We start from the raw sequence: 24622 nt of genomic DNA on the forward strand, positions 1-24622 counted from the left end.
CAAGGCTGGTGCAGTCTCAGCTCACTGCAACCTCCACCTCCCAGGTTCAAGCGATTCTCCTGCCTTAGCCTCCCAAGTAGTTGGGATTACAGGCACCCACTACCATGCCCGGCTAATTTTTGTATTTTGAGTAGAGACGTGGTTTCGTCGTGTTGGCCAGGCTGGTCTCGAACTCCTGACCTCAGGTAATCCTCCCGCCTCAGCTTCCCAAAGAGCTGGGATTACAGGCATGAGCCACCGCGCCAGGCACAAAATGACGTTTTTAGATGGATATATAGTAGTCTATGAAATTTCAAAATATTTTAAGAAATCTTTGTTGTAATAATAGCTTCAGATTACCAAAACAACTCTAGTATCTTGGTGAGTGCTGCCAATTTCATTGCAGCTTCTCAGCAGGAGCCCCGTCTGCTGATGCAATTTATGATAATGGAAGTGGTGCCCAACTTCTGAATGTGTGAGAAAGGCTAGACCTTACCTGTTGTTTTAAGGTAAGGTCTACTAACTAGGAGGAGGTGTCTAATTTATTAGACTGAAATTCACTTGTAAAAATATTCTTAAAAATAGCCTTTATATTAAAAAAAAAAAAAACTGTAAATGTCTATATCTTTTCCTGTGCATTCAACTCAGAGAAGATAGGGCCTAGTACATTTACCTGAAAAATATTTAAGTATTCTAATGTAAAAACTGAATCTCACTGAGGGATTCAGGTGGCTTAAAAGTCACCTGAACCTCTATTTTCTCATTTACTGAAGTGGTTTATTGGGGTTTTTGGTTTTTTCTTTTTTTTTTTTTTTTTTTTTTTTTGAGACGGAGTCTCTGTCACCGAGGCTGGAGTGCAGTGCAGTGGCGTAATCTCGGCTCACTTCAACCTCCGCCTCCCAGCTCAAGTGATTCTGCTGCATCAGCCTCTCAAGTAGCTGGGATTACAGATGCGCACCACTAATGCCCAGCTAATCTTTGTATTTTAAGTAGAGACGGAGTTTCGCCATGTTGTCTAGGCTGGTCTCGAACTTCTGACCTCAAGTGATCCGCCCGCCTCAGCCTTCCAGTGCTGGGATTACAGACAGGAGCCTGTAACTGTGCCTAGACTACGGAAGTGGTTTTTATATGCTAATTTGTCCCTACCCTCCACTGCTTTTGTTTTAATACTTCCCCCTTGGAAGAATCTGTTGTGATCTAGACATATTAAGAAGTTGTAACTGAAATATTAATAAAGAATGAGGCCAGGCGTGGTGGCTCACACCTGTGATCCCAGCACTTCGGGAAGCCGAGGTGGATGGATCACCTGACTTCAGGAATTCAAGACCAGCCTCGTCAACGTGGTGAAACCCTGTCTCTACTAAAAATACAAACATTAGCTGGGTGTGGTGGTGTGCGCCTGTAATGCAAGCTACTCGGGAGGCTAAGGCAGGAGAATGGTTTGAACCCGGGAGGCAGAGGTTGTAGTGAGTCGAGATCATGCCATTGCACTCCAGCCTGGGCAATAAGAGCGAAACTCTATCTCAAAAAAAAAAAAAGTATGAGTAGCACTGTAGACACGATTTCCAGGCTGAGAGCAGTTGGAAGGGTCTAGGGTTTAGTTCCAAGGCTGCTGATAAGACGAGCCAGCATGGCATCATATTGTAAAATTATATGTAAAGCAAGATCGAAAGGTTTTCTCATGCTGATTTAGTGTCGATCGTTGAATTCCAGCACTTTTATGTAGTTATACTTCATTTTTCATTGCTTTCTGCCGGGTCTGAGGAATTGGAATGAGCATTACCTTGTGCAGATGTTCAGATTCGATTTTTAAATAAAAAGTCATATTTCAGAATCCCTCCACCTTCTTTCCCCTGTAAGATGTAACCTGATGATATTTGAAAATAAGCATTTGGAGTAAGTGCAACATTTGGTTAGTGCGTGTTTAAATCAGGCATATGTGTTAGGTTCCAAATGGTTATTTCCCCATTTGATTTTCTTGAAATTTAGTTTTTAAAAATTCCCATAGATGGCCAGGCGCAGTGGCTCACACCTGTAATCCCAGCACTTTGGGAGGCCGAAGCGGGCAGATCACAAGGTCAGGAGATCAAGACCATCCTGGCTAACACAGTGAAACCCTGCCCCTATTAAAAATACAAAAAATTAGCCAGGCGTGGTGGCGGGCACCTGTAGTCCCAGCTACTCGGGAGGCTGAGGCAGGAGAATGGCGTGAACCCGGGAGGCGGAGCTTGCAGTGAGCCAAGATCATGCCACTGCACTCCAGCCTGGGCGCCTGGGTGACAGAGCAAGACTCTGTCTCAAAAAATAAATAAATACATAAATAAATAATAAAAATAAAAATTCCCGTAGATGATGGTGGTAATAATGATTAAAATAAAATGGGGGACATTCCCTCTGAACTGTAAAATTCCTATCTGCATACTATCTTCTTGAGCCTACTTATTCTATAGTTTGTGTTAAATTTGGGAAATAAAAGTTTAAATTTCTAATGAGAAGGTTAAATGTGAGTTGGAAGAAAGTTTTACAAACATCTGTTGGTTACTGAGATTGTCATACTAAATGTTTAATTTAAGACATTACTACGCGGGCCGCGGTAATCCGTGGCCTGTAATTACGAGGCCTGTAATCCGCACTTTGGGAGGCCAAGGCGGGCGGATCACTTGAGGTCAGGAGTGCGAGACCAGCCCGGCCAACGTGGTGAAACCCCATCTCTACTAAAAATATAAAATTTAGCTGTGTGGGGTGGTGTGTACCTATAGTCCCAGCTACTCGTGGAGGCTGAGGTGGCAGAATCACTTGAACCTGGGAGGCGAAGGTTGTGGTGAGCCAGGATGGCACTACTGCGCTCCAGCCTCAGCAACAGAGCGAGACCCTGTCTCAAAAAAAAAAAAAAAGACAGTATTAAAAGCTTTGAACATTGAGACAGTTGAGTCTTTAAAATACTTTTTAAAAATGCTTCTCGCCTCTCTTCCCTATCCACCCCAAAATTTAATTGTAAACTTACAGACTTAAACATCTGACCAAGAACACTGTCATACAGATGATTCTTTAGCCCAATAAGATCAGCCAGACTTCTGATCGTTTACTGCATTTTTGGTTAATTGTACAATTTCTACTTCTTTAATGCGGAATTCATAAAATGTAGTTGTGGCAGGGTTTCTCATACGTTTGTAAATGTATAGAAATGGCTCTATCGTGAAGCCAAAGTTTTTATACTGTTTCTCTTAGAGAAATAACATTCTTTATCCTAGATCCGATGTCCAGTTTTCACAAGCTGATTGCTGAGAAGGTTCTAGGCGGCGTCTGTTAAAAAAGCATTGCTTTCTGTTAATTAGACATGTGCAAGCCAGCCAGCGCACCATAGCCTTAATTGCAGAAATGATCCACACTGCTAGTCTGGTTCACGATGACGTTATTGACGATGCAAGTTCTCGAAGAGGAAAACACACAGTTAATAAGATCTGGGGTGAAAAGAAGGTATGGTTTTTTTGTTTTTTTTTTTAAATCTGTCTTACTGAATCACACGCTTTTTGGACCGCATTTGTTTCTCAGATTTGTCTCATTAAAAATACGTTTGCTCAGGCCGGGCGCGGTGGCTCAAGCCTGTAATCCCAGCACTTTGGGAGGCCGAGACGGGCGGATCACGAGGTCAGGAGATCGAGACCATCCTGGCTAACACGGTGAAACCCCGTCTCTACTAAAAATACAAGAAAATTCGCCGGGCGCGGTTGTGGGCGCCTGTAGTCCCAGCTACTCAGGAGGCTGAGGCAGGAGAATGGCGTAAACCCAGGAGGCAGAGCTTGCAGTGAGCCGAGATCGCGCCACTGCACTCCAGCCTGGGCGACAGAGCGAGACTCCGTCTCAAAAAAAAAAAAAAAAAAAAAAAAAAAAAAAAAAAAAAAATACGTTTGCTCAAATGTAATATGGTCTTCTGAATTTCAAAGAAGTATTCATGTCTTGTCTATAATACAGATATTTGATAAATAAATAATAAAAAATACCATGGAAAAATAAACTTAGTATTTCTAATAGAATTCCTTTGGTTATGAGGAAAGGGATTTTCATGGGTATCCAAAAAGTGTATTTCATGAGGAATCAAACCTTTTACTTTTGGGCTTAGATTACCCAGATTCAGTTTAATTTTTTAAACATTTGTTTGAGTGCTGCATATAAATGTCAAAGCAAACAAAACTAAAAAAAAAAAAAGGAAAAAGAAACCTCAGAGATACTGTTCTACCATGAAAATTCTATCTTTTGAAATAGAAGTTCTGTAATTGGATTTAGTTCGTATATGTATATATTAAAGCATATTTCTGTATTATTAGCATTGGGAATATGAGAAACAGGGACTTTGGTTTAAGGATGCATAGATTCTGGGTTAAAGGATGAGAATAAAGTTGAACAGATGAGAATGAAAATGCACAGGCATCCATCACCATCACCACACACGTGCCTCCACTGAAGAGCAAACAAAAAGTTTGTGCAGGCCAGGCACAGTGGCTCACGCCTGTAATCCCAGCACTTTGGGAGGCTGAGGCGGGCGGATCACCTGAGGTCAGGAGTTTGAGACCAGCCTGGCCAACAGGGCGAAACCCTGTCACTACTAAAAAAACAAAAAAAATTAGCCAGCGTGCGCCTGTAATCCCAGCTACTCAGGAGGTTTAGGCAGGAGAATCACTTGAACCTGGGAGAAGGAGGTTGCAGTGAGCCGAGATTGCACCACTGCACTCCAGCCTGGGCAACAGAGTGAGACTCCATTTCAAAAAAAAAAAAAGGTGTGTGCAACTAGAACTACCCCACCTTCACCTCCTTTTCTTTCACAGATTTATAGTATTCCTGGTTAATTCCTATTGTCCGTATTAAAAGAAGATATACACACACACACATACACACACATACACACATATATATGTTTATTATTATCTTCACATGCTGATGTTATTTGAACATAAATGACTTTGTTTTGAAATGGAGTCCTGCAATTTCATTTATATGCCTTTTATTTCAAATTTTAGATGGAAAGGCTTTACATCCTGTTGACTAAATTCTGTACATCAGAAGGTTGGCCGAAAAAGCAGATGGCGTTTTGATTTGGAGAGGACGTGGGTAACTCTGTGACCCGTCCCTGCAATCAGCTGTGTCTGTTTTCAGGCAGGGCCAGTCCTAAAGCCTTATTTGGAGCCTTGGGTGGGGGAAGAGGATCAAGAGAACAAATGATGGTCTCCGCCTTGGCTAGCCCCTGTGTGTCTGCCTCGGCCATTAGGGGCCTCTTTCTGAGAGCAGGCCAGGGACACATGTGCTGCTCTCACCTGCCTCTCTCAGTTCTGACAGCCATCTGCTTAGCACAGGGCTACTTGCCAGTTCCTACCTGTTTCTGCCTCTGACCCACAAATGCTACGTTACCGGTACAAAAACCCACACACACTGTGCCCTCTCGGTGAGCCCTTGTTAGGCCTGGCCTGGGCTTCCTATCTCTTCTTTCCTTTAACTCCCACCCCTGGCTGTCCACAGTCCTGTGGCTTCCATGTCATATGCTGGACCTTTTGGTCTCTAGGATCCCCCCAGCCAGGAGAAGAAAGAAGTAAAAGCCAATGGATCCTGAGCCCTGAGCTGCTAATGATGTAGGGGCTGGGTGGGAGAATATAAGTGGGTACCTATATATCATAATTTGTAAAATGACTTTATAAGCATATACTTACATCAGGATCTCTTACATAATATGTATATTACATAAAGTGGTGATTAATTGGTAAACACACTGAACATCACTATTTTAGATACCAGAGAACTAAGACGATAAGTACCTAAAATAGGTGTGTTGAAAATTCTGTGAACTCTAGCCTTTATGACTAATTACTACAGAATATAACACTTAACGGCCGGGCGTGGTGGCTCATGCCTGGAATCCTAGCACTTTGGGAATCCTAGCACTTTGGGAGGCTGAGGCAGTTGGATTGCTTGAGGCCAGGAGTTTGAGACCAGCCTGGCCAACATGGTGAAACCTCATCTCTAGTCGAAATACAAAAATTACCTGGGCGTGGTGGTATACGCCTGTAGTCTCAGCTACTCATGAGGCTGAGGTGGAAGGATCGCTTGAACCCAGGAGGCAGAGTCCGCAGTGAGCTGAGATCGTGCCACTGTACTTCAGCCTGGGCAGCAGAGCAAGACTCTTTCTCAAAAAAAAAAAAAATTGAACATAACATATATATCTTTAAATATGCAAATTAATATACATAGCACGTATTTCATTATAGCATATAATTCAACTATTTATGCAGTGATTTATAACTAGTTGCTAGTACAGTGTAGACATCCATCACAGTCTCAAGAAGACTGGAAAGATGTTGGTTGCTTAGTGTTCAATGGAAAAAAATTTTTGTGTGTGTCTGGGAGTGAGGGGCAGTGTCACATAGTACAAAAAGCATTTCACTTGGAGCCAAAATTCTTTGGTTTAATTTTCATTGAAAATAACATGTTTCGTGCCATGCTCTGGGGTGTGCTCAGTGCTAGCTGAGATGATTCCTAATCCGAGCTCCCGCTCCACCCCACCCTCCCCGTTGACCTGGGAGTATAGAGACTAGAGCATCACTGACTGGTATGCAAGATGTGATGGTCGCAGCATGTACGGGTGTTGTACTCACACAAAAGGGAGGCATCTGACCAGACTTAGGGATCGGGGGTGACTTCTTAGAAGTGGCAACTGAACTAATTATGCAAATAAGTCCACTCAGTGAAGAAGGGGGCAGAACTTTTTGAGCAGAAGGAACAGTAAGTGGAAAGGCATAAGGGAAGAGTGAACATCCAGTGTAATGAAACTGAAGGCAGCTGCATTTTGGTGGGGCTGGTGGGTGAAACTGCTCTCCCTCTCCAGGCATTGATTTCTTCAACTGTCAACTGGGGAGATGGACATGGTCATCTCTGAGAGCCAGTCCAGTTCGAGCACTGTCCCAAATCTGTAACCGATTGTTACGAACTGGGAAGAGTGACATGGTCATCTCTGAGAGCCAATCCAGTTCAAACACTGTCCAAATCTGTAGCTGATTGTTACGGACTCCTGTTGAGGAAGAGGAAGGTAAAAACACCTGCATCCAAGATGAGCCCCCACGTCCACGGAGCTCCCGTCCAGTCAGGTTCATCGTTGGCTCTACTGCTTTGATAAATTTTTCTGAACGTTTTGTTTTCCCCCTGTCTTTTTCTAGGCTGTTCTTGCTGGAGATTTAATTCTTTCTGCAGCATCTATAGCTCTGGCACGAATTGGAAATACAACTGTTATATCTATTTTAACCCAAGTTATTGAAGATTTGGTGCGTGGTACGTTGATTCTGATTTTTCTTCTTTGTTATTCAGTCCTGGTGTGTAGCTAGGCAATGAAACCACCTCTCAAATGACTCTTTTCCTTCTTTATAGGTGAATTTCTTCAGCTTGGGTCAAAGGAAAATGAGAATGAAAGATTTGCACACTACCTTGAGAAGACCTTCAAGAAGACTGCCAGCCTGATAGCCAACAGTTGTAAAGCAGTATGTACGTTCTGTCTTTCTTCAAGTTAAAGCCTCATAGCTCTTTTTTGGGAGCTAATTCTCCTAGAAAATAATTCAGTGAAGAATCTTAAAATAGTATCCAAAAATCCCAAGAGGTTAAGGAGGAAAAGAATGACATCCCCAAACAGTAGAGGATTTCTGCTGTGTTTTCGTTTTTGCTATCTTCTTTTGGTATGCAGGTGTTAACTTTTCATCTTTTCTTCCCAAGAACTGAATCAAAATAAGCTTTCCTGCACCTTCCCCAATCTAATTGCCAAACTGTGTATCATTTTGAACAATTTACCGTAATTTCTCTAATGATTGATGTCACACACACTCTTTCTGATACTTTACCTTTTAAAAATGAAGTGCTCTGTTCTTTTTTTTTTTTTGAGGCCGAGTCTCGCTCTGTCGCCCAGGCTGGAGTGCAGTGGCGCGATCTCGGCTCACTGCAAGCTCCGCCTCCCGGGTTCCCACCATTCTCCTGCCTCAGTCTCCCAAGTAGCTGGGACTACAGGCACCGCCACCACGCCCGGCTAATTTTTTTGTATTTTTAGTAGAGACGGGGTTTCATTGTGTTAGCCAGGATGGTCTCGATCTCCTGACCTCGTGATCCGCCCGTCTCGGCCTCCCAAAGTGCTGGGATTACAGGCTTGAGCCACCGCGCCCGGCCTATTTCTGTTCTTTACTATAATATTTACCCAGGAAAAGATATCTATTAGATTGTACTAGCATTCTATATACTTTTTTTTTTTTTTTTTTTTGGAGACAGAGTCTTGCTGTGTGGCCCAGGCTACAAAGCAGTGGTGTGATCTTGGCTCACTGCAACCTCCACCTCCCAGGTTCAGGCAATTGTCCTGCCTCAGCTTCCCTAGTAGCTGGGATCACAGGTGTGCACCATCACGCCTGGCTAATTTTTGTATTTTTCCTAGGGTTGGGATTTTGCCATGTTGGCCGGGCTGGTCTCAAACTCCTGGCCTCGAGTGATCCACCTACCTTGGCCCCGCAGAGTGCTGGGATTATAGGCATGAGCCATCGCGCCTGGCCAATCCTTCTAATATTTTACATGAAATATAAACAAGTCCTATTTCTTCAGAGTACAAAGTGAGTATAAGCCATAACTGTTTCTCCCCTTGCTTTCTCCCTGGCCTTCCCTCCACTGTGCATACGCTTGTATACATTTTTTTTTTTAATGAGTAATTTCTTTAATCTGTAGACAAATATGTGGTATTCATTGTTAGTCCAAGAATGAGAAACAGTCTCTCCAAAGAATTGTTTCTCTGCCCATCTCTAAGCCTGACAGATACACAGAGATAAAACCTGGACAAATGACCTTCCCATGTGATTACAGCCACAAAATAAGGAAGACTTGTAAGGGTCACATGTCAATTGCTGCCATGATAGACTCCTAAGATAATTAACAGGTAAAGAGAGCTTTTGCTCAGACCTCTCAGGTGAAAAAGTCTCTTGCTGTTAGTGTCTCTGTTTTGAAAAGTGTCAAGAAATGTATAATTGCAAGCCAGAAACAAATGAGGACAATCTTTTCTTCCTAAAAAGACTTAATGGAAACTTTAAGGAATGTGAATTATGTAGAACATGCCAGCCACAGTCTCGACCACTTTTGTCTTTTTATTAAAAGGGCTATTATGTTTTTATTTCCAAGAAATTATGTGGGTCTTTTTTTTTTTAAGTGAGATGGAAGAAAGTATAGACACAAGATACTAAATAAGAGAATAGCCTATTTTAAATGGGTGTTCTAACACTTTTACAGTAATCCTTTATATATTATCGTGCCCTTGATGGCCCAAATCTCCCTGAAGGTCAGGATCCATCCTCTTAACACATTAGGATGCCTTAATATTACTTATTAATATTTATCCTTAAGAGGATGTGTTAAGTGAGGCCCATTGATAATTTCACAAGTTTGAGACTGCAAACTTAGAAGCATTAGCGTGGCCAGGCGAGGTGGCTCACACCTGTAATCCCAGCATTTAGGGAGACTGAGGTGGAAGGTTTGCTTGAGACCAGAAGTTCAAGACCAACCTAGGCAACATAGCAAGATCCCCTCTCTACTTAAAAATAATATTTAAAAAATAAAGTCTTACAAGCATTAGTAGTAGTGAGACTGTTGGAATTGGAAACACCAAGACTTACTGTGTGCACCACGCAGACATCCCACAGGCACAGGGGGCGGCACCAAATTGGAGCTAGCACAGAAATTCACTCAGTGATGGAATCTTACAAATGGTCCAAAGAAATGGACCTGAGTCGTGATAGAGAGATTTCCTCATGCTCACCGTTCTCTGCTTAAGAAGCCAAAGATAATGCACAGGAATTCTTTTATGAAGATATGCAATTCATTCTTCAAAGATTAGCAACTGAACAGTGAACATGTTAACGTGGCTGGACCCTTATTAAAAATGAAATGTTTCCTGCTGCCCACTAGGGGGCATGCTGGCATCGTCCCAGCACTACCTCCTTTTCATGTGATTTATTCCTAAACTCCAGAGCTCTTAGAATAATAAAGCAAAATCATAGTGTGAGCTATTTGAATAAAAGTTTCTATATTTAAGTGCCTATGGGTGGAAATATTCCAGAGGTGTTATGGATTCAAAATGGCTATTTTTATGTACTCTTGGTATTTAAAATGCAAAGCCATGCGAGATCCACAGAAATGCATGCAAAGCAAATTAGACACACCAAAAAGAGGGGAGGAGGAGAACTGAAAGAGCAGAATTATTACAGAAGAAGAACTAACAGGATTGCAAAATGTATTGAGAATTGGAGGGAAACTTACCAACTGCATTCTACTAAGGATGCCATTTCTTCGTCTCCCCTCCTTTTTTTAGTGAAAATAATATTAACATCTAAGAGAGGGCTGTCTATGGGGATTGTTTTGTGATTGACTGATATTAAAATAGAATCCGTTTTAGGCCAGGCACGGTGGCTCACACCTGTAATCCCAACACTTAAGGAGGCCAGGGCGAGTGGATCACTTTAGTCCAGGATTTCGAGACCAGCCCGGCCAACATGGCAAAACCCCATCTCTACTAAAAATACAAAAATTAGCTGGGCGTGGTGGTGCACACCTGTGATCCCAGCTACTTGGGAAGCTGAGGCAGGAAAACCGCTTGAACCCGGGAGGTGGAGGTTGCAGTGAGCCAAAATCACTCCACTGCATTCCAGCCTGGGCAACAGAGCGAGACTCTCTCTCAAAAAAAAAAAAAAAAAAAGCAGAATTCTTGTTATTATCAAAAGATGACTTATTTATTTACATACATACTCATGCAAAATACATTTTGTAGCTTAGTGATGAAGACTGTGGCTTGTTCGCCAGAAAATCTGGTGGGAATGAGACCTGAGAGGTCAGGGGGTCTGTCCAGTTGTGCAGCCAGACAGCAGCTGAGCCGGGACTTGAACCCAGAGCTGAGTATGGTAATCCTGCCTTATCTGTCTCTCTCTCTCTTTTTTTTTTTTCCTGAATTTCTGTTCTCTCCAGGGCAGCTTGTGGCCTGGAATTAATGGGCTGTCTTCCTATTACTTGATTTTCAAAGCCTTCGGTACCACTACGGAATTGCATATTGTGGGTAACGTTAGCAGAACACTCTTTTTTATTTAATTCATTTTTTTGAGACAGAGTCTTGCTCTGTTGACCAGGCTGGAGCGCAGTGGCACAGTCTTACCTCACTGCAACCTCCACCTCCCAGGTTCAAGTGATCCTCCCACCTCAGCCTCTCGGGTAACTGGGATTACAGGCGCCCACCACCACATGCCACACCTGGCCTCTTTGTTTACAATATTCGTATCTATCTGTAGGCCTCATTCAGATCTTGCCACTTGGGAACCGTTATAACAAAAGGGAAACCGTACTTTTCTGTTCCAGCATCCAGTCCGGGATCTCACGTTGCATTTAGGGGTCATGACTCTGTAGTCTCTTGTCATCTACAACAGTATTTCTTTGCCTCTCATTTACCTTGGTATTTGGAAGAGTGCAGGCCAGTTATGTTGTTGAGCCTCTCAGTGGGGCTTCTCTGATATTTCTCAAGATTCGATCCAGGTTATGAATGTTTGGCAAGAATACCACAAGAGCGGTGCCGTCCTCAGCTCCTCACACCAGGAGGCACGTGCTGTCTCTCTGTCCTGCTACCGGCGATGTGTGCCTGGATCACTTGATTAGGATACTGTCGGGCCGGGCGCCGTGGCTCATGCCTGTAATCCCAGCACTTTGGGAGGCCGAGGTGGGCGGATCACCTGAGGTCAAGAGTTCAAGACCAGCCTGGCCAACATGGTAAAACCCTGTCTCTACTAAAAATACAAAAAATGAGCCGGGCATGGTGGCGGGCACCTGTAATCCCAGCACTTTGGGAGGCCGAGGCAGATGGATCACCTGAGGTCAAGAGTTCGAGACAAGCCTGGCCAACGTGGGTGAAACCCCTTCTCTACTAAAAATACAAAAATTAGCCGGGCATGGTGGCACATGCCTGTAGTCCCAGCTACTCAGGAGGCTGATGCAGGAGGATTGCTTGAACCCGGGAGGCGGAGGTTGCAGTGAGCTGAGATTGCACCATTGCACTCCGGCCTGGTCAACAAGAGTGAAACTCCATCTCAAAAAAAGAAAAAAAAAAAGGATACCATCTGCCAGTTTCTTCAATCTAAAATTACTATTTTAACCTATTTTGGGTGAAGTATTTTCAGATTATGTAAAGATTATTCTGATGGTTGTCAAATGGCTGTTTTTCTATTTTCATCATTTCTTCTATATCACTCTTCTACAAGACAGCTGGTATTCTATTGTTTTTTTATTATTATTATTTCATTCTCAAAATAATGAAGTGTTGGTATTCCATTTAAGGAAGCTCTTAACTGTATGGGCTCTTGGATTCTTATTTTATTCTGTATCTTTTTTTTTTTTTTTTTTTTAGAGATAGGGTATCACTCTGTTGCCCATGCTGGAGTAGTGCAGTGGCGCAATCTCGGTTCACTGCAACCTCCACCTCCCGGGCTCAGGTGATCCTCCACCTCAGCCTCCCGAGTAGCTGGGATTACATGCGCCCGCCCCCATACCCAGCTGACTTTTTGTATTTTTAGTAGAGATGGGGTTTTGCCATGTTGCCCAGGCTGGTCTCAAACTCCTGGCCTCAAGTGATCACCACCTTGGCCTCGCAAAGTGCTGGGATTACAGGCGTGAGTCACTACGCCCAGCCATCTTATTTTATTCTGTAGATTATAACACTGTCATTATTTATTTTAATACTCAATTATCCAACATATGGCCCATGGAGGAGGCCCTTTAATCTGGTTCTGTGTCCTCCTATCGTTTTTTCAGCACCCCATTTCTGGCAGGAGATATTCAGCCCTGTTATTCACTGTTCTCCAAGGAACCCGCATTCCTTTTGGTGGAAAATGGTGTTAAGAAACCAGAATTTGAGTATTGGGTGTCACCGTTTCTAGACCCACCCAATGGACAGAGCTAGGAAATACATGTATGTATTATATGTAATGTAGGTAGATACATGTATATCTTTCTGTACCCATCCGCACTTATTCAAAACCATGAAGTATCAAACAGATAGTTCTAAATCCATCTAACACCACAGGATTTGTGGTTTATTCCAGGATTCCATCTTTCCATATTTGTAACTCACTTCCCAAACAATGAGAGACCTGGCACCTATTCTCCACGGTGTATTTATTTGCACAATCCAAGAATATACCATAGGAGTTTCCAGATTCATGACTCATACATATCTCTGTGAAAAGCAAACCCAGTCGCTAGACTCCAGTATTTGCCTTTCCTTTTGTCTTGGGCCTGAGGATAATAGAATCAAAGTTTATCTGTTCAAAAGTTACCTTTCTCTGTGGATCAGTGTGGTTATGTTATTATTTGGAATATATTAACCCATTTATGCTAGCGTTCCACTATTGGAACGCTAAGCTTGTGGAGTTATTTCTATCCTACTGCTCAATGTCATTACCAAGGTCTGATTTTTCACACAAAAAAATTTGCAACCTCCAGCATAAATGGGTTAATAGTTGGGTTCATTTTTATTCCATTTTAGGGATTCCCTTTCATTCTTGCTGATTTCGGGTTTTGGTTTTGAGCGTTTTGTTATTGTTGCTGTTGTTTTGAATGTTTGAAACAATGTGGCCGGGCGCAGTGGCTCACGCCTGTAATCCTAGCACTTTGGGAGGCCAAGGCAGACGGATTGCTTGAGCCCAGGAGTTTGAGACCAGCCTGGGCAACATGGCGAAACCTCTTTCTACAGGAATACAAAAATTAGCTGGGCGTGGTAGTGCACACCTGTAGTCCCAGCTACCTGGGAGGCTGAGGTGGGCGGATCACCTGAGCCCAGGGAGATTGAGGCTGCAGTGAGCCATGATCACACCACTGCACTCTAGCCTGGCAACAGAGTGAGACCCTGTCTAAAAAAAGAAAAAGAAAAATTAGCTCCAAAAGTCAGAACTGTGCAATACAGTAACTCTCCCTTTTGCCCTGTTCTCTTCCCCTGCCCCCTTGTAGGTAAGCAGTCTTGTTCGTTTCTGGTTCCTCCTTCCTGGGTTTCATTTCGCACAAACAAGCAGCCACAAGTATGCCCAATCTTCCCTTCTTTCTTACAGAAGAGGTAGTACCCTAGACTACTCTGCTTTACTTTGCATTTCTTAACAGTTTATTAGGAAAATGATTCCACATTGGTTTGTAGGATCTTCCTCATTTTTAAAACTGCCGTGTCAGGGCTGGGCATGGTGACTCATGCTTGTAATCCCAGCACTTTGGGAGGCTGAGGTGGCCAAATCATGAGGTCAGGAGTTCAAGAGCAGCCGGGCCAACATGGTGAAACCCGTTCTCTACTAAAAATACAAAAATTAGCTGGGCGTGGTGGTGCGCACCTGTAATCCCAGCACTTCGGGAGGCCAAAGCAGGCAGATCACTTGAGGCCAACATGGTGAAACCCTGTCTCTACTAAAAGTACAAAAATTAGCCAGCTGTGGTGGTATATGGCTGTAATCCCAGCTATTTGGGAGGCTGAGGCACAAGAATAGCTTGAACCCGGGAGGTGGAGTTTGCAGTGAGCCGAGATCACGTCACTGTACTCCAGCGTGGGCTACAGAGTAAGACTCCCATCTCAAAAAAATTAATAATAATAATTAATTAAAACTTTTTTTAAAGCTTCTGTATCAGATCCCATTGTGTGGACATAGCATGGTTTGTTCAACCAACCTTCTATACATGGGCATTTAGGTTTCGTTTTGCAATTACAAACACTACTGCAAGGGCTGGCCTTGCATAAACCTATTTTTGTGTTGTGAGAGGAGTGCCTGCAGGGTGAATTTAGGGGTAATTGCACATATGGTTTTGTTAGGCAGCACCACATTTCCCTCTGTTGGGTCTGTACCAGATGTGTTTCCACCAGCAGCTTTTCAGAACCTCTTTTCCCACAGCCTTACTAACTGAATGTGCCATAACACTTTTGAGTTTTTGCTAGTCCAGTAGAGGAGAATGTATTGCGGTGGACTTTTAATTTACATCTCTCCTTTCTGAGTGAGTGGAACATTTTTCAGATGCTTAAGGGCCATTTATTTATTTATTTATTTATTTATCGGAGTCTTACTCTGTCACCCAGGCTGGAGTGCAGTGGCACGATCTCGGCTCACTGCAACCTCCGCCTCCCAGGTTCAAGCAATTCTCCTGGCTCAGCCTCCCAGGTAGCTGGGATTACAGGCGTGAGCCACTGCGCCCGGCCCTTCCCCATCTTGTTGAGACAAGGCTTGTAAGGATGTGATGCAAGGTGTGAACGTTCCCCAGAAAGAAGTGCATATGCACAACACAGCCTGGCTGCAGCATCTGCTTCAAACAAAACAGTCGATCGAGCTCCACTTTCTTTGACTTAATCATTCTTCATGCTCCACCCATTTCCGGAAAGATGTGAGGCATCTCTCTGATGCTGAGCGCAAGTCTGCGTACCTCTTTGCCTTCTTGTATGTTGTGCCATGTTGTGTCTAATTTGTGGCAGTTGTTTTCTGTTTTCCTGCCACAGATCCAGACAGTCCTGACCTGGGATGGGGAAGCAGGACTCTCTGGCATGGTCTTTATGCCACCCCAGGGAAATCTGGGATAGTTGAAATCTGAGCAGTAATGTCCCTTCGCCATGTGTCAGGCAGAAGCCGCCCACTAAATAACCTCTGTGTCAGCATGTGTGGGCGTAGAGGGGCAGTGCAGACAGACTGCAGCTTTGTGCGTACTTGGACACGTTCCTTGACCTCTTGGAGGTTCCATTTTATTGCCCAGCATAGAAGCAGCACAGCAAAGTGATGGAGAGAACAGTACCTAGAGCCAGACCATCTGGGATGAAATGCAGGTTCCAGCATGTCAGAGCCATGTAATGCCTGGGACCGTCTGTGCCTCAGTTTCTCGAACCTCATAAGTGACTTAAAAGGTGAGAATTCTCAGAACAGTGCCTGGCACATAGTGGATACTCAGGAATTGTTAGCTTTTATCATCACCAACCACATAATCCATATTTGTGGGATATTGTGAGGTTTAGCTCAAATCATACCAAGTACTCATCATACGTGCTCCACACATTTTACTCCATTAAAATGTTCACTAACAGATTTTTAGGCCGGGCGCGGTGGCTCACACCTGTAATCCTAGCACTTTGGGAGGCTGAGTCAAGCAGATCACCTGAGGTCAGGAGTTTGAGACCAGCCTGGCCAACTTAGTGAAACCCCGTCTCTACTAGACACAAAAATTATCTGGGCATGGTGGCGCATGGAGGCTGAGGCAGGAGACTCGCTTAAACCTGGGAGGTGGAGATTACAGTGAGCCCAGATCGTGCCGCTGCACTCTAGCCTGAGTGACAGAGAGACTCTGTCTCCAAAAAAAGAAATGGATTTTTAGAAAATCTTTCACTTTCCAGGAAGAAAGTTTATATTCTCTATGGCTTTGTGTGGAGGAAACAGCATTAATCTCACTACAGGAGACTGCTTCACTCTCAGTGATTTCAATCTAGGAATATCTTGGTTCCCAGTATCATTCTGGCCTGAGCTCAGCACATCCCAGGCTGCCCAGATCTTGCCATGCTCTCCTCTGAGCCAAGCTGATCTTAGCTTCTCAGAAGTTTCTGAATTGTCCCCCATGTGGTCTCCCAGACTCTTTAGTTGAAAAAAGGAGCCCTGCCTGACTGCCCAGAGGTCAGTGCCTGCCCACGGGAAGGGGTTTGCTGTTGAAAGCAGTTACTGTTCACTCAAGTCCGTGGCCACCTGACCCTTTATGGTGCATGCAATTTTACCATGTACTTATGCCCAAGCCCTACATAGTCAACAGACCTCATTAAGTTGTCAAAAAGCATTCTCAGGCTGAGGACATTATGCGACCTGGCTTCAGTTGGCAGAGGTGCGTGGACACTGCCAAGGCTCCTATTTCTGGTTCCAGTGGATGAGGAGGAGGACAATTATTCATAATAATGGCAAACAGCAGGGTGTGGTGGCTCACACCTGGTGGTAATCCCAACGCTTTGGGAGGTGGAGGTGGGAGGATCATGAGCCCAGGACTTTGAGGCCAGCCTAGACAACATGGTGAGACTCCATCTCTACGAAAAAATTAAAAATTAGCTGGGTGTGGTTGCACGTGCCTGTAGTCCCAGCTACTCAGGAGACTGAGGCGGAAGGAACCCTTGAGCCTGGGAGTTCAAGGTTACAGTGAGCTGTGATTGCACCACTGCACCCCAGCTTGGGCAACAGAGTGACATCCTATTTCTAAAAAGAGATAATAATAGCAAACACACATTGAGTTCTAACCAGGCGCCAGGCACTATACTGAGGGTTTAAATGCAGCATCATGTCTGTTTCTCACAGTAACGCTACAAGGTAGGTGCTTGTGATTTCCACATTGTACAGATGAGGAAGCTGAAGCCGAGAGAGGTTCAGTAACATGCCGACGTCACGTGGTACTTGTAAAGGTCACAAATGCAGCCCCACAGTCTCACAGCAGAGCCTGCAGCGCTGCACCACACGGATGCCTGAGCCAAGTTCACTCCCTGACCGGAGAGCCACAGAGGCAGGACCGAAGGTCAGGGGACAGGGTTTCCTAGCATCTGCGAGCCTTTCAGAAAGGCAGCTAACTGCAGCGCTCCAGCTGGCTTTCTCACGGAGATTGAGCAGAGACAGACCTCTCTCCGGTAGACACAGACCGTCTCTCCCCTCCCCCGTGTTGGTTTTACCCAGGCTTTGTTTTCTGAAAATGTGGCTGGGCCTGCTTAACATGCTTAGCAGGGCACTGGGAAATGCACTTCAGTGGCCGGTGCCAGCTAGCTTTTTGGAGTTTTAAAAAGACTTTCCGAAGTCTTATTTCTCCCCCACTGAGAGGAGGGAAAAGGGTTTTTATACAGTAACTCCTTTTGAGAGAAATGTGGAAACAGTGGGACCAGTGAAGTTCCTTCTGATAATAAAAAAGCGATATCTGTGTCTGAAGCAGGAGGCTTGAGACGATTTTTATGGACAAAGCAAGAAATAACTGCATTCAGAAACAGGTGAAATTCCCAAAGATGATGAAAAGGACTACAGATGGGGAAATTGTGTGTGATTACATGAGTATCTCTTCCTGAAATGAGGGACACATTGATGGAGATTATTAAAGCCAACAGTAATTGGGCTCGCTTGCCGAGTGCTGGAAGTCAGTATTTCACAGATGAGGGTCTGTTTCTTGTGCATGTCAGGAAGGTTTACTTAGCTTGTTACCAGCAGAATTAGTCCAGCTGTGGCTCCGTTTTTCCTAAGCAGTGGGAAAGGCTGCTTATCCTGTCTGAAAGCAGGGGCTGGAGAAGGGGAATTTTCTTAGAATTTAACGACACAATCTGAGGCCGAAACTCTGTGATTGGAAATGCGGTTTTGTACATGCTTGGTGTCCCTCTGATGTCAGCGTCTCCGGACTGTGTATAATCTAGCCCCGCTACCTCCTATTTTAAGGAATTCCTTCAGTCAGGGGTCAGCTGCTGTGCTGCTGCCTGGAAGCAGCTTATCTCAGAATGCTCTTTCTGTTTCAGGTCTCTGTTCTAGGATGTCCCGACCCAGTGGTGCATGAGATCGCCTATCAGTACGGAAAAAATGTAGGAATAGCTTTTCAGGTTGGTATGCTTTTTATTTGTAAGAATGGTGGCACAGTGATACAGTCAGCATTCTCCCCTAGTGTGGAATTGCCAAAATAGTAGGAACGATGGCAGCGATGTTGGCCTGGCGGTGCTCCTTACATCCCATTTTTCCTTTTGCCAGCTAATAGATGATGTGTTGGACTTCACCTCATGTTCTGACCAGATGGGCAAACCAACATCAGCTGATCTGAAGCTCGGGTTAGCCACTGGTCCTGTCCTGTTTGCCTGTCAGCAGGTAAGTGTTACGAACTCCCTTCGACACACCACTGATAGCCCCACAGAACTGATGTCCCGCGACACACCTGATGGGAAGGTTGCATAACGGAATCGATGGGAAGGCATTCAGGTAAGAGATCACAGGTCTGCCTTTGATCCTGGCTCTGAGTGAGATGTTAGGGCTGGTCATTTCACCTTGCTAAGCCTGTTTCCTTATCTGTAAAATTGAGAAGATCAGCTTTCTCCCAGGGGGGTTGTGAGGATTAGCTAAGATCCTATTTAAGATCTTTGTGTCTTGTGGTGTGCCAGAGGCATTTGAGGTAGCATCGTGATTATTTCCATATATTTTGGCCACTGGCAAAGTGAACGGTTTCCAAGTGTTGATTATAGGACTGGACTCTGGTGGTCCTCAGAGCCCCTTAAAAGGCACAGGAAGCATCAGGGGCCTCCAAGCATAAGAAATTCTCCAGTTTTAGAAGTTTAATGAGACTCTGCTGCTCTGAGAGAGGCCTTAGAACTTCGGCCATTGCCTCAAAATGTCAAGAAGTCAGTGGAGTGCAGTAGACCCACATAGTTCCTTCTTTCTCCGGATCGAGGGACTGAGAAGTGAGGAAGTCAGTACAGCTGCCCTCGTGTCCCCCTTAATGTGAATGAAAGGCTTAGGAGGCTTCAAAGATGTTCCCTCGACTGACAAAGCAGATATCCTCACGGCCTCCTCTAAACGCTGGCCACATGGCTTGTGGCTGTACTGAATGTTACTTGAAATAAGTGAGACATTAGTTGGTGTTGGAACATCTTGTTAATAGATTTTCATCTTAGTAGTATTCAATTTGGTATGTAGCAAAGCAATAAGATGTTCATCACCGTGCCATGAAATTCAACATTAGCTCTTTGGTCTAAACTTATAGTAACTTTTGGTCTTTCAGAGATTTTGCCTCATTCTGTCTTCACGTTTACAAAGGTCAATCATGTCCTCCATAGAATTCAGTGATTCCACTGTGATACAGAAACCATGACCCTTGCTTTTGGTGGGTTTCTATTGGAGAGAGGAAAGATTATCTTTCACCCACTATCTAGCACAGCCATTGGCAGCGTGATTCTTCCCAGGGGAGGCTGATGTTCTGGGTGGCTGGGCCAGGCTACTTTGGCAGCTTGCTAGGGCTATGAATGGAGATGTCAGGGCACTTTGAAGGAACACCTGCCCTCATTATTACAAGGTTTCCATCCTCTCAGACTTTGGAGGCTGAGGTAAGAAGTGAAAGATATGCTATAAATAGGTCCTCTCTCCCAATGAGACTTACTTGCCAGCCGAAAATCAAGGAGCATCATACATGTGCCCAGTTTTGACAAAAATTTCTAAAAACCCCCTTTTGTACATTGAGGCATGAGTGAGGAACGTTTGAGCCGTGTAGATACTATGCCGGGGATTAGAAAATGAGGCACTGGCTTCCACCTATACAACTGCGAACATTACTTCTCAGATGCTTGTTAGTAAACATGAGTGAAGGACAGTAAGATGGACTGAGTGTGCTGAAATCCAGCTAGCTTGGTAAAGATTCCTCTACCTAGGCTCTAAGATTGTCAGGATAGAAGGAAAAAGCCTCTCCCTGGAGAAGGCGCTGAAAACGTTTTGGTTGCTGTATTTGTAAAAATCTTCAAGTTGTTAAATACTTGTTATGAACCCCAGAATACTAAGTTATCGGTTGAGTCCTTCTTAAACCTTAAGTTTCACTCTGAATATATTTCGAAAGAAACTAACTTACTTTCCCCTCCACACACAAAGGAGTAACGGCTAACTCTGCCTTCATATATAGTGGGGGACAGGGGAGATGGACCTCTTCTACGTAGTATCTGTCAGTAATCTATAAGAGATTGAAAAATGCTGGTTAAGGCCGGGCGCGGTGGCTCATGCCTGTAATTCCAGCACTTTGGGAGGCCAAGGCAGGTGGATCACGAGGTCAGGAGTTCAACACCAGCCTGACCAATATGGTGAAACCCCGTCTCTACTAAAAATACAAAAGTTAGCCGGGCATGGTGGTGCACGCCTGTAATCCCAGCTACTCAGGAGGCCGAGGAAGGAGAATCATTTGAACCTGGGAGGCGGAGGTTGCAGTGAGCTGAGATCGCACCACTGCACTCTAGCCTGGGCGACAGAGTGAGACTCCGTCTCAAAACAAAAAAAAAAGAGAGAAAGAAAGAAAAATGCTGGTTAAAAAACGCAAGCAAAAGGAAGAAAAAAGATTACTGTACCCCGAGCCATGGTTTTGTGTGTGCTTTACTGGGAAATCCCAGTCATGAGGCACCTACTCACAGTCACCAGACAGCAGTGTTCTCATCTGCCCATAAGGCAGTGAGTTTAAAAGGCACATTGCAGCCTCAGAAAAGGGAACACAGAATGGAGTCCAAGCAGGAAGTGACTCTGGACAGAACTCATTTCAAAAGTAGACTGATGTTTCTGTCTTGTGGCACATGGGCCAGACGTTAGCCAAATATGTATTTATAAGTTGCCTTCTAATAAAACAGCAAGGTTAGGCCCTTTTGTGGAATACACTGTCAAACAAGAGATTCTTAGCAAGAAATGTGTCAAAAGATTTTTGGGACTAAAATTCATTCTGGGTAAAAACAAGTTCCAAAAATAACGTTAAGAATGTACAGTATCTCCACTTAATGAAAATGTGTTTTTAGTTTACAAAGGATTCTTTCATACATTATCTCTAATCTCACAACTCCTCTTTGTGGTAGATATCATGGTGCCTATTCTACGAGTAAGAAACTGATGCTCAAACCTCGCCAAAATTAAACATCTGGTAAATGGCACAGCAGGGAACTGAACAAGTCTAAGACCAGTATTCATTTTATTACATCATACACAGTGTTATTGCCACTGGTAATGCTGAGAAGTTAGTAGCTATGATACCAAACAGGCCTTCCCACAGAGCAGGTAACTAACCCACCCGGGCACTGATGTTACTCAAAGAATCCTCTCTGTGTGATGTCTTTGTTATTATGAACAGCATACCTACTTAGTGGAGGAGTTCTAAGACGCCTGTAATCCTTTCCCTTTGGTAGGTGAGTTGTGTGTGCTGATGAGATGCTCTTTGAGCTTTTCCATTTGTGAACACTGGGCCAGGGCAAGCATTCTTGGGAAACCACCTTTTCCTTTCTAACTTGGTGTGGTGGGTTGTCTTGGAGTTTGCTCCACCCAGCACTTGACAGAAACCCCCTCTCTTTGGAGTTCCTTTATTTTTAACATCTCTCTTAAGGGGTTTCCTGGTAACAGTTGGTTCAGAGGATTTAAGAAGAGTTTTGGGGATTTCTGGAGAAGTCCCAGGGATGACAGCACCCTCCCATGTATGTATGTATATGTGTACATATTCTCTTTAAGAACAAAAACCTCAAGTTAATTGGATTTTGAAAGCTTCAGAAACAAAATGGAAGTGCTTTACTTTATCTGATGAAACTTCATCACTCTTCAAATATCTTTTTTAACAAAAACAAATCTTTCCTTTCTTCTGCTTCTCTTCCTTATTTGCTAAGTCACTAGACCCAAATGTCAGCTGTAGCCACGTTTCCAAATGCCATCACCAGCCCCTGCACCAGCTGCACAGGCCTTATGCTGTCATGGTGACTAGTTGGTGCCTTAGAGTGACCCACGTTTTGCTTGGGAAAACTCATCTACTGATCACCTTGGTGGTTTAGTGTATGGATGGGTTTCACAGCGCTACAACCTGATTTACCCACAGGTGGTTTTCCTACTCTTAAAAACACCACCTGAGCAAACAGAACTTTTATTTGTCACTAAATCTGCAGGCAACTGTTCTTCCTGCTGTGTTTCTCTTTTCTTTTCCACATACACATGGAGGGGACTGGGGAGTGCCCGGGGAAGAGTTCGATGTTTTGCATATTATAATTGCACACATGACATGTTTGGAAGGAAGGATGTAGTCACTCAATGCAAATAATTTTTTCAAATTTTGCTTTCTCAGTGCTTTTCATAGTAAAAGCATCAGTGAAAACACCCAGTCAGCACATCTTACTACACTTGCTGGTACTGTAGAAAAAGCTTATACATCACAAACACAGTAATGTCACCAGATGCCTACAAGAGGATCACATTAGTGTTAACGATAAAACCTTCTAGATATCCAGCAAGTATGTGGTATTAAAAAACGAAAACAGGCTATGTGTAGTGGCTCACACCCATAATCCCAGCACTCTGGGAGGCCCAGGTGAGAGGATCATGTGAAGCCAGGAGTTTGACACCAGCCCAGGCAACAAGGCAAGACCCCATCTCTATAAAAAATTGAAAAATTGGCCAGGCGCAGTGGCTCACGCCTGTAATCCCAGCACTTTGGGAGGCCGAGGTGGGCGGATCACAAGGTCAGGAGATCGAGACCATCCTGCCTAACATGGTGAAACCCCGTCTCTATTAAAAATACACAAAATTAGCAGGGTGTGGTGGCATGTGCCCCGTAGTCCCAGCTACTCGGGAGGCTGAGGCAGAAGAATCGTTTGAACCCGGGAGGCGGAGGTTGCGGTGAGTCAAGATTGTGCCACTGCACTCCAGCCTGGGCGACAGAGTGAGACTCCATCTCAAAAAAAATTTTTTTTTAAATTTAAAAAAAATTAGCCAGCTGCATGCCTGTAGTCCCAGCTACTTGGAAGGCTGAGACAGGAGGATTACTTGAACCTATAGGAGTTTGAGGCTGCAGTGAGCTATGATTGCACCACTGCATTCCAGCCTGGGCAACAGAACAAGTCTCAAAACAAAACTAAAACCTACTTGATTTGGCTTTTTTACCACAGAAGTTGATTTGGGCTTCCCTGATTTCTTTCTAGTAGCTTGTTTTCTTCTTAAAACACCAGTAACTAAAGGAAATTACTGGTTTTCATAAGAACTAACCAGTTGCTGGCTCTATAAATTCTGTAAACACATTAGCAGTCTCTACATGTTTAGAGCTTTGTTCTGACACATATTTTGGTCTGAAAGAAACATTCTTTCTTCGTCTGTGATCACTCGGCTGAGGCTTTTCTATGTATGCCCTATTTTTTCTTCTAGGATTACTAATACCATGGTCATGGTTACAGGACAACAACTTTTTTCATCTTCAGGTTCACTGCCAGGGAAAAACTGGCAACTGCTATAAGCACTGACGTGGCCAAAACCAAACACATCTTACCTCTTCCGTGGAGCCGTAGACTGTTAGAGCTCAAGGGCTTCCGGTCATGAAGAGGAGAAGCCTAAGACCCCAGGGACTAAGGAAGTCACTCAGCTGTGGCAGTTGGTAGCCAAACCAAGACTAGAGCTCGGATCTAGGAAGTGAAGTGATTTGGTGTCCTGGCTTTTGTATTCTGTTAATGGTGACAGTTATAAATAGTTGCTAAGTATTGTAGAATATCGATTTTACCTTCAATTGGATTTTTACCTTTTTTTTTTCCCCTCTTCTTGCTATCAGATTAATTCAGGTCTTTTTTATAAACTACTCTAGTAACCTGTTTGTTCCGTCTACCTCTGACTCTCTTAGTTCCATGGTTCTCAACCTTGGCTGCACATTAAAAATATCAGAGTAGATGGGAAGGGGTTGAAAATCCTGGTGCCCAGACTAAGCACCAAGCCAATATAATCAAAATCTCTGGGAACAGGATCTAGGCAACTGTACCTCCCCAGGCAAGACGCAGTGGTTCACACCTGTAATCCCAGCACTTTGGGAGGCTGAGGTGGACAGATCACCTGAGGTCAGGAGTTCAAGACCAGCCTGGCCA

General features: G+C 44.1%; 1 protein-coding gene across 8 annotated transcripts in view; it reads left to right on the forward strand.

Moving 5' to 3' along the window:
- Positions 1-24622, forward strand: part of PDSS1 (decaprenyl diphosphate synthase subunit 1) — a 51328-nt gene that overhangs the window by 20989 nt on the left and 5717 nt on the right. For 5 of the 8 annotated variants that reach the window (XM_005564831.4, XM_074001268.1, XM_074001267.1 and 2 more), the window contains 5 exons: positions 3315-3456; positions 7179-7290; positions 7387-7496; positions 18539-18619; positions 18765-18878. In XM_005564831.4, coding sequence (XP_005564888.1) covers positions 3315-3456; positions 7179-7290; positions 7387-7496; positions 18539-18619; positions 18765-18878 — 559 coding nt within the window. Of the gene's footprint in view, positions 1-3230; positions 3457-7178; positions 7291-7386; positions 7501-18538; positions 18620-18764; positions 18990-24622 lie in introns of all 8 variants that reach the window. The other 3 variants (XR_012417543.1, XR_006700811.3, XM_065520433.1) reach the window with 3 other exon arrangements.

Source organism: Macaca fascicularis, chromosome 9 (genome assembly GCF_037993035.2).
Source record: "Macaca fascicularis isolate 582-1 chromosome 9, T2T-MFA8v1.1".
NCBI lineage: Eukaryota > Metazoa > Chordata > Mammalia > Primates > Cercopithecidae > Macaca > Macaca fascicularis.